Source organism: Papio anubis, chromosome 13 (assembly GCF_008728515.1).
Source record: "Papio anubis isolate 15944 chromosome 13, Panubis1.0, whole genome shotgun sequence".
In the NCBI taxonomy this organism is placed as follows: Eukaryota; Metazoa; Chordata; class Mammalia; order Primates; family Cercopithecidae; genus Papio; species Papio anubis.
In genome coordinates, this window is record NC_044988.1 from 67349047 (window position 1) to 67366971 (window position 17925).

The window sequence follows — 17925 nt, forward strand, 5'->3', positions numbered from 1 at the left end:
TCCTTCCAGCTCTAGTTTTCTACTGTGTTTCTTCCTCTTGAGAAGTTACAGCTCATCATGGACCCTTAATAACAGAATTCAACAGAAGGCATCGTCTGAAAACAAAGTCAATTCAGAAACTGTTGCTGCAAGAAGGCAAATAGAAAAACGGCACCATGTCCCACTGGAATCTCTTTCAGCGATGGAGAGTTTTGTTTTCTGGTAAAAAATATAGAAATAGTGGTTGTTCTTAGGGGGACCTGTGGTTTGGTTCTAAACCTCCCCACGGAGCCGAGTGGTGTCCCTGAGGGTGAGGAGGGCAGAAGTCTCTGCTCAGAGCTGCTCTGAGCCCATCCGCAAGTTTTTGATCTCCAGTTCCAACTGTTTGGCCTGGACCTCTCGCTGGGTCAACAGCTCCCGGAGCCTTCGGATCTCCTCCTGTTGCCGGTAGAACATCTGCAGCAACTGGGGAAGAAAGATTGGAAGGCAGGATCACCAGGGTGTCAGAACACCAGCTGAAAGCTAAACCGCTATCCCTCTTTGACTCAGAAAGGTGGAGGTGGTTACATTAACACGGCAGAGGGCTGATGAGGCTGTCACTGCATAGATCTTTTACAAACACCTTGTTTTCTTCACCCAGTAAATGAAATTCAAGAAGACTGGCATGTTTCAGATGTATTTTGCCTTCAGAGATCCTCCATGAAATAGAGGAAAGCATGCCTGGCTCTGAAGTCTGGGGATTGGTGTTTATGCCACCACTGAACTGTGTGACCTTGGGCAAGTTATTTACCCACTCTGAGCTTCCATTACTTTCTCCGGGAAATGGGGTCAGAAAACTGCCCTCATCATTATCATAATTGTTGCCGCTGTGCAGAATGGGTGTTAGATGTTGAGTGATGCCCTAAGGGCCTTCGTTATCCCACTGGAACGTTTTGACACCCCTATAAGGGTGGCAGTGCCAGTGTCCCCACTGTACCACTGTGGAAACGGCAGCTTAGAGGCATTCAGTCTCTGGGTCTGAGACCCTAAATTAGTACTCAGCAGAGCCAGGATCCATCTGTGAGATGCCGGCCTCTGTGTTCTTAGCCACTTCAGACTGACTTCCAGGGCTGTTGAGAGAATTCAATCACATGCTATATCAAAGTGCCTACCCCAGGATCTGCCACACAGTAGGCACTTAACAAATGTGAACTTTGAAAGCACAGAAAATCCTATAATGTCAGAACTGGAAAAACTTTGATATCCATCAGGTCAAACCCTCTTCATTTTACAGATGGTTTCCCACCATCTATCTTTCTTTCTTTCTCTCTCTCTCTCTCTCTCTTTCTTTCTTTCTCTCTCTCTCTCTCTCTCTTTCTTTCTTTCTTTCTTTCAGACGGAGTCTCACTCTGTTGCCCAGGCTGGAGTGCAGTGGTGTGATCCTGGCTCACTGCACCCTCTGCCTCCTGGGTTCAAGCGATTCTCCTGCCTCAGCCTCCAGAAGCTGGGATTATAGGCACGCACCACCACACCCAGCTAATTTTTGTATTTTTAGTAGAGACAGGGTTTCACCATGTTGGCCAGGCTGGTCTCAAACTTCTGGCCTCAAGAGGTCCGTCCACCTTGGCCTCCCAAAGTGCTGGGGTTACAGGTGTGAGCCACTGCACCTGGTCCCCACCATCTTTTTTTTTTTCAATATAGAGTCTTGCTCTGTTGCCCAGGCTGGAGTGCAGTGGCATGATCTTGGCTCACTGCAACCTCTACCTCCTGGTTTCAAGCCATTCTCCTTCCTCAGCCTCCCAAGTAGCTGGGACTACAGGTGCGTGCCACCACGCCCGACTAATTGTTATATTTTTAGTAGAGATAGGGTTTCACTATGTTGGCCAGGCTGGTCTCGAACTCCTGACCTCGTGATCTGCCCACCTTGGCCTCCCAAAGTGCTGTGATTACAGGCGTAAGCCCCCATGCCCGGCCTCCCACCATCTTTATCTATGCCCATTATTTTGGCATAAGACGGAGCTCACTGCCTGTTTGTTGAATGAATTAACAAAATGAGTCAAGCAACCAGGCCAGGCCACACAGATGGTTATTGTTCTCATGACTCATTTTCTCCCTTCTTCTCAGCCTGGATCTGCTGCCCTCCATCCCAGCTGCCCCATGTGAAAGGCCCACCCCGTTCTCCTTCACACCTCGTTTTCTGTCTTTGGTGGGGGGCATTCGAAAACATCAAAGCCATTTGTCAGCCAGGATTTCTTCTCCTCCAGCCTGTGCTCTGCTGCCCATCTTGGCGTCTTCTCCTCCAACAGGGAGGAAGACCTCCAGCCATCTTCTGCAGCCAGCTTTTCTGCCTGGTTCAAGAGCCGGGGTGAGGCTGGGGCCATGGAATGGAAGACAGGTCTCTCTGCAGGCAATGGGTGGGGTCTCAGCAGCTCAGAGCCAGGCCTAAGTGACACCAGGATTGGGTCTGAAAGGGAAGCAGAGCTGTGTGAGGACTGGGTGCCCATGAGCAGATGGGCATATAAGGCACCAATGACACAGGCAGCATGCAGAGATACTCAGAGCCATGCTGACCCATGTAACAGGTGTGGGAAATACAGCTACATGTGGACAGGCACAAAGCCACAGAGCAGGGCTAACAGATACAAATACCCACATGTGCCACCCTCGAAGTGAAGCTTGTTTTGTAGGAACAGCACGGTGCGTGCACTGGAGCAGCCCCCAAACACTCCAAGCTCATGTGAGACCTTGCCCTTGCTTTGTAAGGACAGTCCCACCCACACTGCACCCCGCCGTCTACCAAGTCCATTAGTTCTCTCACCACCTCCAAGAAGCAGGGGAGGCTGGCATCACGGCTACAGATGAGGAAACTGAGGCCCAGGGAGCAAAACCTACTTAAGGTTATCCAGAACTAGGACTTGGCACTGGTTCCCTGTCCCCCAAGGCAGAGGCTCTTCCGGTACACCAGGAGGCTCACTCAGCCACTGGGGTGGGGGTGAAGGAAGTTTGGGGGGGTGGAAGGGAGAGGGAGCGGCTGGGGTGGCTGCTTCCGCTAGGCTGGCCTTCATGTTGGCAGGAGCAGGAGAGTGGCTCAGGACAGGCAGGGCGGGCAGAGGGACCTGGGTGGGGGTTGCTGCCTGGAGGACTTCTTGGGTCAAGAAGAATCGAAAAAGGCCAGGCACGGTGGCTCACGCCTGTAATCTCAACACTTTCCGAGGCAGGTGGAGCACTTGAGGTCAAGAGTTTGAGACCAGCCTGACCAACATGGCGAAACCCCATCTCTACTAAAAATACAAAAAATTAGCTGGGCATGGTGGCACGTCCCTGTAGTCCCAGCTACTCAGGAGGCTGAGGCATGAGAATCACTTGAATGCGGGGGTGGGGGTGGAGGTTGCAGTGAGCTGAGATTGTACCACTGCACTCCAACCTGGGCAACAAAGCGAGACTCTGTCTCCAAAAAAAAAAAAAAAAAGAATTGCAGAGCTAGGGGTGGGGAACGGGGATGGGGAGTCTGGCTAAGGTGGTCCAGGCACCCCACATAGCCTCAGAGTGTAAAGAAGCTTTCCATGGAGCAAAGTCCCTTGAGCTGGAGTTTCCTGAGCCCTCAGGTCAAGCCCCCTGACTTTCTGGACCTGTATGTGACCATGCTACCCACTGGGGACTGAAGGTCAAGGGCATGACCTCTGAGGTTATGAGAGAATAAAAATCCAGGCCCAACCCCTCTCAGTTGCGTGGGGCCACTGGGCACTCACGTTCCTGCCACATTTGTCTGGGCCTCTCCTCTGTCTTCCTCACCTTGATTCATCCCGCTGAGCCACTCCTGGGCCGTCAGGGAGGGCTGGGCCCCTGCTGTTGGAGGGTATATGTCCTCTTGGTAGGATTCCGACTGCAGGAGAAATCCAGACAGTGAGGAGGGTGATAGGGTAGGCTGCTCAGATGGGAAGGGCCCTTAGAGCTGGGAGTCCAGGCTCTCCCCAGCCCCTGCTGAATTGAGGAAACGGAGGCCCAGAGAACAAAGGGACTTGCCCGAGGTCACACAGCAGCTCAAGAACAGAGGTGGGCCAAGACCCAGGATTCCTGATGCCCACTGATGTCACCTTGCTGTGAGAAAGGCCGCTCTGTGGCTGCCCCATGAACGTGGGCTCCATGCTGTGATACCTGACAGCCCTGGATCTGTCTTCTCCAGGACAGGTTCCCCACCTCCCTCCCACGCGGTCCCTACTGCCCTTACCCGCCGGGGCACAATCATGGAGATGGGCTCGATGAGGCTTTTGGTTGTGATCAGCTTGTAGAAGCGGAAGATCTCACAGGAGGACACGTCAAGTCCTCTCTTTGGCATGACACCTGCAGGCAGTCAGGGAGGGCCAAGAGGTTCTGGCTAGCCTGGGGCCACAGTGAAAGGGCCAAAGCCAGGCTGCACACCTGGACCTGAACAGAGGCCAGCCTCCTCCCAGAAAAGAGCTCAGGGACAAATACCTACACTGGACTGGGCCCTATGTTGGGAAACGGAGTTGAATTAATCAGACTCTTCACCTTCAAAGATTTAAATTATTTTAGCTAAACTATTTTTTCTTTCTGAGACAAAGTCTCACTCTGTTGCCCAGGCTGGAGTCCAGTGGCACGATCATAGCTCACTGCAGCCTCACACTCCTGGGCTCAAGCGATCCTCCTGCCTTAGCTTCCCAAGTAGCTGGGACCACAGGCATGCACCTCAATTTTTTTACTTATCTGTAGAGACAGGAGTCTCACTTTGTTGCCCAGGCTAGCCTCGAATTCCTAGGCTCGAGAGATCCTCCAGCCTCGGCCTCCCAAAGTGCTGGATTAGCTGAACTTTTATAGGCAGTTTGCTCTGCTTAAGGGTCTCCATCTCCATCCCCACAGCTCCTGTGACCCAAATACTCTCAATCAAACTACTCCAGATTCCTTTTGAGTAGGGTTAGCATGGTGCATCTTTCTCCAGTCCTTTACTTTTCATCTAGCCATGTCTTTATGTTTAAAGTGGGTTTCTTGTAGATTACAGAAATATAGCTGGGTTTTTATCCTCAGACACACTTAGAAAGGAGCTGAGGACTGCTTCCTGGAGGCTCTTTTAGGTCAGCCCTTTCCATCTCTGCTCTTGTTGTAACTGCTTAACCTTGACCTAGAACACATCCCTCTCTCGCCTGCTGGGCTCTGCTTCCTCTTTCAGTTCCTCCAATGTTGCCTCCTCTGAGAAGCCTTCCTTGACTTCCTCCTTTGTGCTGCTGCCCACCTCAAGTACAGCCCCCATAAGTCAGAGTGTTGCTATGCTGTCCCTCCTCCCGTCTGACTCATCCCTGTCTCCCCACACCCAGCACTGAAGCCCTGACCCCGATTCTCCTTCCTCGGTCTCCCGAAGTGCTGGGATTACAGGCATGAACTTCAGTGGCCCTCACTCACCGATCCCCTTCTGTGGGTTATAGGAGCGGTACTCAGTCAGGTAGCTCAGGTGAGGCTTGTCGGCGCTCACCTCGTAGTAGCGAATGTTGCCATCTCCCTGAGGGGGAGGAGGAAGGGGAGGGTGAGATTCAGAGCTGGATCTCATCAGCTCATCAGCAACCCAGCCATGCAGCAAAAACCTGGCTTTTTTTTTGATGATCGGCAAACCCATCTCACTCAAGGGAACACCAGGAAACCGGGGGCCCTGTCACCAAGGCGGGAGGGTGATGGGGGGGATCTTCCTCTTATTTTATATTTTGTCTTTTTTTTTTGAGACAGGGTCTCACTTTATTGCCCAGGTTGGAGAGCAGTAGTGCAATCACAGCTCACTGCAACCTCCTGGGCTCAAGCCATCTTCCCGCCTCAGCCTCCCGAGTAGCTGGGACCACAGGTGTGTGCCACCATGCCTGGCTAATTTTTTAGTTTTTCATTTTCGTAGAGATGGGGTCTCACTATGCTGGTCTCACTATGCCCAGGCTGGTCTTAAACTCCTGGGCTCAACTGATTCTCTCACCTTGGCCTCCCAAAGTGCTGGAATTATAGGCATGAGCCACTGTGCTGGGCCCAGGCCCTTACTTTAAAATTCAATCCTCCCCCACCATGACCCAAAGCCCACCCTTGTTCCTCTAAGACAGAAGCTCTGGGAAGACAAGTCCAAATCCCGCTCCTATCTGAGAGCAGCAGCAAAGGTCAGAACTGGGGTGGCCTCAGAGGTCATCCAGAAGGTCTTACCATGGGGGACATTTCTGGTTGTCATAATGACTTGGATGGAGGGGGAGAGATGCTGTTCTTGGCATTGGTGGGCAGGGGCCAGGGCTGCCAGATATGGGATAGTCCTACCCAGTGGAGACCTGTTCTGCCCCCAGTTCAGCAGGTGCCCCTGCTGAGAAACACCAATGGTCCCCCCATATCTGGGCCTGCAGTTGGGAAGGGACAAGCTCAAGGTGTCCAGCCAGAGCCCTGGCTCCAGGTGTTCTTAGGGAGCCAGGAGGGTGGGAGGGGTTCCTTCTCACAGGGGACGAGTGGCCTGCCCATCCCTGCCCCGTGCTCCCAACAGCCCCAGGTTGCTGTCTGCCCCTGTCTCAGGGGTCCAGGCAGTCACCTCCCTCCCGTGCCAAGCCGACCTTCCCCACCACGTAGAGCATGCTGGTGTCTGCGTCATAGAAGGGAAACAGCACGCCCGAGGAGCCGTCCAGGTCCTCCTCCAACAGAGGCACAGAGAGGTCATCCTGCAGGGGAAGGGGAGGCACGGAAGGCCTGGGTCACTCCTGGGGGCCCTCAGTGGTGCTCCCGGAGATAAGAATTCCTGCCATGGTGCTCTGGGCGAGAGTGTGTGTGTCAGAGAAAAAGTGTGATTTTTTTCTATGTGTGTGCTGGGGGAAGATGTCCCTGGTTCTTGGGTTCCAATGTGTGGGCTACTCTCTGGTGGAGATGACATCTTAAAGGCACTAAAATGCTGCTGCCACCTATTTTGTGAGCTTTCTGCCCTTAACAAATCACCTTTTTTTTTTTTTTTTTGAGACAAGGTCTAACTCTGTCACCCAGGCTGGAGTGCAGTGGTGCGATCACAGCTCACTGCAGCCTCAAACTCTTTGGTTCAAGCGATCCTCTCGCCTCAGCCTCCCAAGTAGCTGGGATTATAGACGTGCACCACTGCACCCAGCTGATTTTCTGCAGAGATGGGGGTCTTGCTGTGTAGCTCAGGCTGGTCTCGAATTCCTGGCCTCAAGCGATCCTCCCACCATGGCCTTCCGAAGTGCAGGGATTACATGCATGTACCACCATGCCTGGCCATAACAAATCACTTTTGACACACCCGATCTCATTCCAATCTTCCCCTACCTGTTTTTTAAAATTTATTTTAATAGATGAAGGAGACTCAGAGAGAAAGTGTGATTTGTCAAGTCTTTGAAACTCCTGTCAAATGCTCCCTCAAAACACTACCGCCAGCTTGGCCCTCACCTCGCCCCGCTCCACCCTCAGCTGTCCTGATGAAATCTCCCCATACCCGTTAGTACCACATTTGCTCCAGGTGCCCCCTCTGCCCAGATGGCCCTCTCCTTCTCCCTTCCTCCTAGTCGTGGTCCCAGACTTAGCTACCTCCCCTCCTCTAGCCCAGGGCATCCCCTGGATCCTGACCCATCTCCCTAGAGTGGCAAGATGCACAGGGTCTGGGTTCGCCCGGGGCTGTCGGCATCTCCCTGCTATTCATCCCCGGATCCCTGGCACCTGGCAGTCTACACTGAATGTGTGAGACATAAATGGGTGTCTGAATGAATGCATGCATGAATGAATGACGCTGGCTCTCAGCTGAGGGGTGATGGTGAGGGATGGGGTGCAGCCCTCACCTGGTCCCACAGGGCCACCTGCCGGTTGTTCCATCGGGATGTGCCCGTGGACATCAGCTTCTTCAGATTCCCCAGAAACAGCACCTTGCTAGCCCGGTGCCCTTTGTAGTTGGCCTCCTGGAGGGACATGTGCAGTTGGTATTGGAGAAACACTGGAGGGGATGTCAGGGGGCAGCTAGGGTTTCTGGCCTCCCTGCTTTGCTTATGCCGCCGCTCTACCTGGAAGGCCTCCCTTTCTCACCCCAGCTCTGCCTGGAGATTCTTCCAGGGGCACCACCTGGATCCCCGTCATCCACATGGAGTCTCTCCCGGCTATCTTTGTTAAGAGTTATTTTTCTTTTTTTTTATTTTTATTTTTATTTTTTTTTATTTTTTTTGAGACGGAGTCTCGCTCTGTCACCCAGGATGGAGTGCAGTGGCCGGATCTCAGCTCACTGCAAGCTCCGCCTCCCGGGTTCACGCCATTCTCCTGCCTCAGCCTCCCGAGTAGCTGGGACTACAGGCGCCTGCCACCTCGCCCGGCTAAGTTTTTGTATTTTTAGTAGAGACGGGGTTTCACTGTGTTAGCCAGGATGGTCTCGATCTCCTGACCTCGTGATCCGCCCGTCTCGGCCTCCCAAAGTGCTGGGATTACAGGCTTGAGCCACCGCGCCCGGCCAAGAGTTATTTTTTTGAGCAAGAACAGAAGCAAACTTCTGCCCAGCTCCCTGTTCTTGCTGAAAAAGTATCAGGCACCCCTACAAGGGTGGGCACTGCCACCTGGCCTGTCTTATCTAATCCTCGGAGAGGAAGGACAAACAGCCCATTGTTGCAAATGAGAAAACAGAGGTCCAGAGCAGGAAGTGCTTGCCCAAGGCTGCACAGTGGCTAAACAGTGGTGTGCTCGGCTCTCCTGACCCCTGGCCAGGGCTGAGGCACGCCAACAAGCTTTGGAGTCAGACAAGGTTCAGATTCCAGCTCTCCATGGGGGTGAGTCATTTCATCTCTCAAGGGCCTCAGTTTTCACACCTACAAAATGGAAAGGGCATATCCCACCTTCCGGCAATCCCGAGAGGACAGATGGGGATGCTGCCTGTGAAGGCGTGGCCCAGACGCTGACAGCATCACTGTCCTGTTCTCTGAAGCCTCCCCCTGTCCCCACTCTGTCCCTTGCTCCTCTGAGCCTGAGCCAGCCCCTGGCCCAGCACTGACCTGGAGGACGGTGCCTGCTCGGGGGTCGATAACCCGAATCTTGCGGTCTTTGCAGGTGGTGGCCAGCAGGCTGCCGTTGGTGTTGAAGGACATGGAGAGGATCACATCTTGGTGACAACTAATTGTCCTCATGGGGCTTGTGATGACAGACTCCTTTGTATCCAGGTTCCAGATCATCACCTGCATGGCAGAGAGCCAACTCTGAGCACAGGGGCCACCCCGCCTCTGGACCCCACAGTCACATGCTGGCCAGGATGCAGTGAAATACAGTATCCCCGGGAGGGTGGCGCAGCTGGCAGCCTGGCCAAGAAGCCTCGGTGGGAGGATGATGTGCAGGCTGAAGCTGCTTGTGGCAGGAGGGGGAATCCCAGGGCCAGGCTGTCTAGTGGTGAAAGGAAAACGCCACCTGCCTCTGAGCAACAAAATATCCACGCTGGGAGGACCCCAGGGAACCAGCTAATCCAGGCAGTTTCAGTTATTAGCAACAGTTTGCACCTCCCACACACCAACAGGGCTGTATGTTTAGCTGCACAGGCTGTGCATGCAGAGCTCCAGGGCAATCCATTCCTATAGCCTAGGATGTGATTAGTGCCCCCTGAAGTTGTGTATAGAACAACCAGCACAAACACGTGCAGCAGCTCTGCAGACACCCTGTACAAACAGATGGGAAAGCGCTTCGGATCGGAAGAGTAAGGGCCCAGGTTCCCTCAGTGCTCCCCACAACCACTTTAGTTATTTATTTTTGAGACAGGGTTGCCCAGGCTGCAGTGCAGTGGCATGATCATGGCTCACTGTAGCATCAACCTCCTGGGCTCAAGTGATCCTCCCACCTCAGCCTCCTGAGTAGCTGGGACTGGCACATGCTACCACACCTGGCTAATTTTTTCTATTTTTTTGTAGAGACAGGGTCTCACTATGTTGGCCGGTCTCAAACTTTTGGGCTCAAGTGATCCTCCCACCTCAGCCTCTCAAACTGTTGGGATTACAGGTGTGAGCCACCATGTTCGGCCCCCACCTTCCTTTTATCCATCACAGAGGGTCCCGAGGTGCCTCTGTAAATCCCTGTAGTGTCAAAAGGAAAGAACTGAAAGGCCATAGCTATGGTGCCACCAATTCCATTTGTGTACAGATTGGGAAACTGAGGCCTAGAGAAGTCAAGGCACTTTCCCAGGCTATACTGCAGGTCAGAGACTGAGTCGGAAGAGAATCGAGGTCTCCTGTACTGTGGGTCCCAATCTACAGAGCCTACCACCTGCATGCTTGGTTGTCAGTGGAGCAGGGTGAGGGGAGGGCAGTGCCCTCCCATCACCTCCAGGCAAACTGTAATGAGTTGAACAGGGTCCCCCGAAAACTCATGTCCACCTAGAACCTCAGAATGTGACCTTATTTGGAAATGGGGTCTTCGCAGCTGAAATTAGTTAAGATGAGATCATAATGGATTAGGTGGGCCCTAGATCCAATGACAGGTGCTCTCCTCTTCCTATAAGGAAGACAGACACACAGAGAGAAGGCCGTGTGAAGACAGAAGCAGAGCCTGGAGTGACACAGCTATCAGCCAAGGATGCCTGGAGCCACCAGAAGCTGGGAGAGGCACAGAAGGATTCTTCCCTAGGGCATCTGGAGGGACCTGGCTCTCCCAAAACCTTGGTTTTCGATCTCTGGTCTCCAGAATTGTGACAGAATAAATTTCTGTTGTATTCCAGTTCGTGGGAATTTGTAGGGGCTGCCCCAGAAGAAGAATACCCAGACTCACCTTGTAGTCATAGCCGGCACTGAAGAGGATGTCGGCGGCCGTGGGGTGCCACTCCACCAGGCCCACTCTGCGCGCGTGGCCCACGAGCTCCTTCCTGCAGGCCGTGAGGTTCCTGGTCAGCAGCTGCTTGGGGATGCTCCAGATCTTAATCTGGCAGGGGAGACGTGGCCCAAGGGAACGTCAGCCAGGGCACCTTGGCACCATCACCAGCCTAAGCCACAGATCTGGCAGTGACCAGCAGAAGGACCAAGGGAGCTCTCTCCATGGTCACCTCCCACTCAGTGGCTATGGGCACTGAGGGGCAGTGGAGGGGCAGCTGAGGGTCCTCAGAGGGACAGGGGCTTCCCCAAGCTCCTCCAGCCTGAGCAGGGGTCAGCGCTGACCAGGGATGAGTCTAGGCCTCCAAATCTGCCCTTGAGAGATCTTTGTCATCCTGCTGGCCTGACGTGGTGGGCAGGTGGCTGGGTTTCAGGCCTCCTAAGCTAGGATATCCCCCACAGTACAGTATTCTACATGCTTCTTGTCCCAAAGGCCCAGGGTAGGGCCTCAAATGCCAGGATGAAGGGTTTAGGCTGCATCCTCAGGGCACTAGGGAGCCAGCGAGGTCTCTGGAGCAGGGCAGGGACAAACTTCTTGCTTTGCAGGTGCACCCTGGATGGCCTGCAAGAAGAAACTCTGAAGGTCAGGAGGCTGGACTGGATGGGGTCAGAGGCCTGTATTTCATGGTGAGGGCCTGAGGAGAGGCACTGGGACTTCCTTCCAGAGTCATGTTGTCTGAAGATGGAGGGGGCTGCCATGGCGGAGAGTAAGCTCCCTGTCACAGAGGTATACAAATGGAGTACAAGGCGAGCCTGGGATGCTGCTGACTTGACCTTCCTTATTGGTCCTGCAAGGTTCTCTGGCCCCTAGTTGATTTTACGCACTGTTTCCCTTAGAGTTATACAGGTTTTTCAGGTAGACAACTTTGCTTTCAATTCAGCAAATATTTATTTCCTGGTCATCTTGGATTTAAAACCAGGAAGCCAACCCCACGAGAGTAGCGCCAGGTTCCAGATACTTCGGTGTGGTGAGGGCTCTCACCACATAGAACCCCAGGAGGAAGACACACTGTGAACAGGTGTGTTTGGAAGATGCAGGTACCACCCGCAACACTGAAGCAGAGAAGACTCCCCAGTGCTAGAGGAGCAACCGTGCCCTCCAGGCCCTGAACGCAGGGAGGAACACGAATGAATTCACTCCATAAATTCACTGTGGGCATAGCTTCGGGGAGAAAAGCCCCTTCCTTCTTCAGTCCCCCAACAGTTATGTCCTGCCCTGGGGCATCAGGGAAGGGATAGTGGCAGGCAATGAGGCTAGCAAGAGATTTAAGAAAGATCTTGATGGGAGCCTTCAAAGCAGTTCTGAAAAGGCAGGTATTACAAAAGTGGGGACAGTTTCAGATATCTGACATCCTGCCAGAGGCCCTGTACTCCCTAGGGACAGGGCCAATTCTCACAGGACCTGACTGTCCCTTTGGTAAAATCACCTCGGCAGACACTGTCCTTTATGTTCCTCAGCATCTGCTATATGGAAACGGACACAAATCCTCTTTGAATTTTCTGCTTTCCTTTCCTGATGAACTGGTCTGCTTCTTTTGATCTAACTGAAGGTTTTGCAATACATTCTATTGCCCATTTTGCCTTGGCTGCCAGGGAGCTCTTAGCTAAGCTAGGAGCTTGGCTGCTGCAACCCTCCTTAGCCATCATTTCTAGTATTTCCTCACTTTCTCCATCTGTGGCTGCTGCTCTTTAAAGATGTGTCATGGCACATTGGAAAGAGAATGGGCTCTGGAATCAGGCCTCAGTCTGAAGTCTGGCTCTGCCTCCCACAGGCTGTGAAACATTAGGCAAGTTGCTGTACCTCTCTGATCCTCAGCTTCTCCATTAGAAAAATGTCCTACCTTGTGGGGTTGCTGGGGAGACTGTGAGACGATGAGCATGGTGACAGTGAGGAATACGGTGGCTCACAATAAATGGTGATAACGACTTTTATCTTTATTTTAATCATCTGATCATATCTGTGATTTTTAATTTTTTAGTAGAGACAGGGTCTCACTATGTTGCCTAGGCTGGTCTCCAACTCCTGGCCTCAAGTGATTCTCCCACCTCAGCCTCCCAAAGTGCTGGGATTACAGGTGTGAGCCACTGAACCTGGCACATCTGTGGTTCTTGTCTTAAGCCATATCCATCATATTTTAGAAGTGGGTACGAAATGAACTATAAATAAGTAACACTGCACATTGTTGGGGTAGGGATGATAACCCTGGTATAGAATACAGGCTCAAAAAAGTGAGTGAGACTGAAGCTGCTGGAATGGTTTTAGTGTCCACATTCATCCAAGGCCCTCACAGCCTTTTACAGCTTGCTTCTTCACTGTGGGATTAAGTGGAACATCTTTTCTGATCACCATAAAAATGCCCCTTGTAGCCTTTTATAGCCCCCCAAAAGGATGGGCTTTCCCATCAGAATATACATTTTCACTGGGCTTTATTAGCTGGGTGGAGCTATTATGCCCATTTTATAGGCGGGGAACTAAGGCCCCTAGTCCTATAGCACCTAGAATGTCTCCTCCTCTACCTAACTTAACACCTCCCCACACAGTGACCTCAACTCCGCGATGGAGTCAGGGGCACCAGAGCCAAGAACAGGTACCGTTCCACCCCACCCACCCCAATCCCACTCTTCAGGAGGGGCTGACACTCACTGTGGCGTCTTCAGAACAGGAGGCGATCTCAAAATCATCAAAAGGGTTCCACTTGACGTCCAGAACGTTCCCTCTGTGCCCGCAGACCTTTGGGTAGTGGGGGTCCAACTTCCCTGTCTGCAAGACAGTGCCCAGAAGGGTTGGGGAGGAGGTGGATTCCACATTAGCATCTGGACAGTCACGTAGTCAGTCAGCAACCAGTCAACAGGAACATGTAAGGGACAGAGCTGGGTGTGAATCTAGGCCTTACTTCTTATTCCCTGTGTGATCCGGGGGAGTTACTTCACTTCTCTAAGCTCTGGTGTCCTCCTCAGTAAAAGGGAGCAATCACAGGTATTTCACAGGCTGGTGTGAGGATCATGGGAGGGAGTAGCTAGCACATGGCAGATGTTCAATAAAAGGGCATTTCCCCTCATACACTGCTGGCGGGCATGTAAAATGGTGCAGCTCTTTTGGAAAATAGTCTGGCAGTTCCTCAAAAGGTTAAAAGGAATTCCCACATGACCCAGCAATCCCACTCCTAGGTCTATCCCCACGGAAAATGAAAAGATAAGTCTACAAGAAACTGGCTCACCTAATCCCAAGGTGGGTGGATCACCTGTGGTCAGGAGTTCGAGACCAGCCTGGCCAACATGGTGAAACCCCGTCTCTACTAAAAACACAAAAAGTAGCGGGGCGTGGTGGCGTGCACCTGTAATCCCAGCTACTCAGGAGGCTGAGGCAGAAGAATCACTTGAACCTGGGAGGCGGAGGTTGCAGTGAGCTGTGATTGCACCATTGTACTCCAGCCCGGGTGACAAGAGTGAAACTATGTCTCAAAAAAAAAAAAAAAAAAAAAAAAAAGAAAAGAAACTGGTTCACCAATGTTCACAACAGTATTCTTCATAATATCAAAAAGTGGAAACAACCCAAATGCCCATCAAGTGAAGGATGGACATACAAAATGCAGTACATTCACGCAGCGGAATACCACTGTCCCCAAAAAGAGGAACGAAGTCCTGGTCCTTGCTACAGCATGGATGAACCTGGAAAACACTAGAAGAAGAGGCCAGGCACAAAAGGCCACATGTTGTGTGATTCCACTTAGATGATGTTCCAGATGTGGTTTCATTGCCTGAGCACATTAATGCATCCCCCTGGTACCTGGTATCCGGAACCCTAAGTAACGCATATGAAAAATGCAGAACAATACATTCATGGAGACAGAAGGCAGATTCCAGTTGCCTCGGGCTTGGGAGAAGGGGCAATAGGGAGTGACTGCTAATGGGTGAGGGGTGTCTTTTTGGAGTGATGAAATGATTTTGAAATTAGGTAGTAGTGACAGTTTATTCACAGTATATTCATAGCCTTGTGAATATACTAAGATCCACTGAACTATACACTTAAAAATGGTTAATTTTCCAACATGGCAACATGGCATAATCCCGTCTCTACAAAAAATAAAAAAGTTAGGCCTGGTGTGGTGTTTCATGGTTGTAATCCCAGCACTTTGGGAGGCCGAGGTGGGTGGATGGGGAGGCTGAGGCAGAAGAATCACTTGAACCTGGGAGGCAGAGGTTGCGGTGCGCTGAGATCGTGCCACTACACTCCAACCTGGGCAACAGAGTGAGACTCCATCTCAAAAATAAATACATAAATAAAGAGCCAGGCATGGTGTTGCACGCCTGTAGTCCCAGCTACTTGGAGGGCTGAGGTGGGAGGATTGCTTGAGCCTGGGAGGTCGAGGTTGCAGTGAGCTGTGATTGTGCCCCTGCACTCCAGCCTGGGCAGCAGAAGGGGACCCTGTCTTAAACAAAATACAAAAAAACAAAAATGGTGAATTTTCTGGTATGTGAATTCTATCTCAATTACATAGAAGGATCTTTTCCCTCATTTTCCCCTTTCCTAACGAGAATCCTATATAGATGCTGGGAGGGACATACAGGTCCCCCAGCCCATGCCACACAGCCCTGAAGCTATTTCCAATTCCACCAACAGACTTGGATTTCTTGAGGTCATAGAGAAACCACACCAGTTCAGTCACAGAACCATGGACTGGCAGCGACCAATCCACTCATTTTGCATATCACATTGCATGGCCCTGGCAGAAGAGGGACCAGAACCCAGGCCCTCGGCTTGCCAATGCAGCCCACATCCACCATCTAGTCCCAGGTTCTTAAGCCACCCACCAGAATGCTCCCCCAACCATTTTTATATCTAAGTGAAAGAGACAGCTGAGAAGAAAACTGGCCAACATCCATCCATCCCACAAATATTCCCGAGGTGCCCAGGAGACAGGTACTGTTGGAGGGGCTGATCGCAAGGTGAACACACAACACAGTCCTTGACTTTGCAGAATCAATAGTCTCAGGACTTTTTCTAGCGGGACTTTCAAGAACAGGGTGGACTCAGGGAACACCCAACCTTCTCTTCCTCCATCACCTCCCCATCTGTGTAGAAAACACTGTACTTTTTTTTTTTTTTTTTAAAGAGACAGGGTCTCGCTCTGTTGCCCAGGCTGAGTGCAGTGGTGCAATCATGATTCACTATAGCCTCGAACTCAGGGTAAAACAATCTTCCCGCCTCACCCTCCCAAGTTCCAAGCTAGAACTACAGGCGTGCCACAGAGCTCAGCTAATTTTTAAAATTATTTGTAGAGATGGGGTCTTGCTATGTTGCCCAGGCCGGTCTCAAACTCCTGGGCTCAAACAATCTTCCCACCTTGCCCTCCTAAAGTGTGGGATTACAGGTATGGGCCACCATGCCTGGCCTATACACACATTTTAGCAGCTCTGCAAACAGAGGAGGTGGTCCTGTGCCTCCCTCTGGAAATACTCTGGCTAATCCAGCTCTCTCCCCTTAGGAAAAAGTGATCAGACACTTCCCCCTAGACTGGATCCCCTACTGGAGGGGACACTGCTACAAAGGACATTATTTAACAAATCTGAATAAGAACGGTAGATTAAAGTATTATCACAACATTAAACTTATAGAAGTTGATAATGTACTAGGGTAATGTAAGAGAATATTTGTATTTTTAGGAAACACAGAAGTATTTAGGGATAAAAGGCTAAGATGGATGTAACTTACCCTCAAATGGTTCTGAAAACAAAAAATTGTACACACACCTACACATTCAGAGGGAGAAAGAGAATGGAAAAAAGGGAAAGAATGTGGACTTGTGTCCTTCGTTTGTGATGTACATGGAGGCAGGTGAAAATTTTCTTTCTTTCAAGCGGTCTCTGCCTCCTCCACAGCAGGACAGAGGAGAGAGGTATATGCGTCCTGCCCTGTCGTGGCAGGGCGGTACCTGGAGCTAGGGTCTTGGAAGGACACTGCATCTACAGGCCCTGGCCCAGGTCTCCATGGGACCAACGCTTAAGTCATTAACCATTTTTTTTTTCTTTTTTGACATGGAGTCTCATCTTGTTGCTCAGGCTGGGGTGTAGTGGTGCGATCTCAGCTCACTGCAACCTCCACCTCTCAGGTTCAAGCAATTCTCCCTGCCTCAGCCTCCTGAGTAGCCGGGATTACAGGTGCGCGCCACCACGCCCGGCTAATTTTTGTATTTTTTAGTAGAGACGGGGTTTCGCCATGTTGGCCAGGCTGGTCTTGAATTCCTGACCTCAGGTGATCTGCCTGCCTTGGCCTCCCAAAGTGCTGGGATTACAGGCTTGAGCCACTGCGCCCAGCTGCCAGTGACCTCTTGCTTAGCCTCCAGGACATCCTGTACACTGTCCTCAAGGTGAGTTTTCGAAAATTAAAACCTGACTGTGTTGTGCACCTGTTCAAAATTTGCAAGCCTCTTTTTCCTCATCTGTAAAATGTGAATGAATAATAATCTCTTCCTTGCAGGATTGTTGAGAGTTAAATGAGATACTATGCATGAAGAGCCCAACAGTCAGGTGTTACTATAAATGCTCAGCAACAGAAGCTATTATTATATGTATATGTATGTATATTTGTATGTCAAAACTGAGAAAAAAAACTAAAAGGAATGAGCCAAAATGTTAATCATGGTTATATCTAGACGGTGGAATAAATGGCTGGCTTTAATATTGTCTTTTTTTTGGCTATGTAAATTTTGCAATTTAAAAAGGTGTTTACAAACAAAAATACAGATTTTCTGAAAAAATTGGTCCATCCAGGATTAGCCAAAAACTTCTGTTATACAACTGTAGTTCCTGAAGGTCTCTAGAGACCAGGAATGGCGCCCACAGCTGTCTTATCCTGCACCTATGGCAGGCATCGCGAATGGATCCCAGCACCCTCTCTTGGACCTCAGACTTGGGGAAACCCAGCATGGAGCAGGGACTTGCCCAGGGTCACTGCGAAGGTGAGGGGCAGAGCTGGGAAGTGTGAGCCTGGTGCTGTACTTCCTGTGCTCTGGGGGAGCACCAGTGCTCTGTGAGTCCGTGCCCTGGTCTCCTTCCTGCACACAGCCTTTCCTTTCTCTTGGATCATTTCCTGGGTCGAAGGCCAAGAGCAGTACTGTGTCTT

General features: G+C 51.3%; 1 protein-coding gene across 4 annotated transcripts in view; it reads right to left on the bottom strand.

The window, feature by feature from the left end:
- The window catches only part of CORO2A (coronin 2A), a 67845-nt gene continuing 49920 nt past the window's right edge, over positions 1-17925 (bottom strand). The window contains exons 3-12 of one of the 4 annotated variants that reach the window (XM_021927330.2): positions 13447-13563; positions 10705-10854; positions 8952-9131; positions 7761-7877; positions 6546-6641; positions 5374-5470; positions 4187-4299; positions 3751-3841; positions 2148-2422; positions 1-444 (exon numbers count right to left, since the gene is read on the bottom strand). In XM_021927330.2, coding sequence (XP_021783022.2) covers positions 313-444; positions 2148-2422; positions 3751-3841; positions 4187-4299; positions 5374-5470; positions 6546-6641; positions 7761-7877; positions 8952-9131; positions 10705-10854; positions 13447-13563 — 1368 coding nt within the window. In that variant the 3' untranslated portion in view covers positions 1-312. Of the gene's footprint in view, positions 445-2147; positions 2423-3750; positions 3842-4186; positions 4300-5373; positions 5471-6536; positions 6642-7760; positions 7878-8951; positions 9132-10704; positions 10855-13446; positions 13564-17925 lie in introns of all 4 variants that reach the window. The other 3 variants (XM_009188440.3, XM_021927331.2, XM_021927332.2) reach the window with 3 other exon arrangements.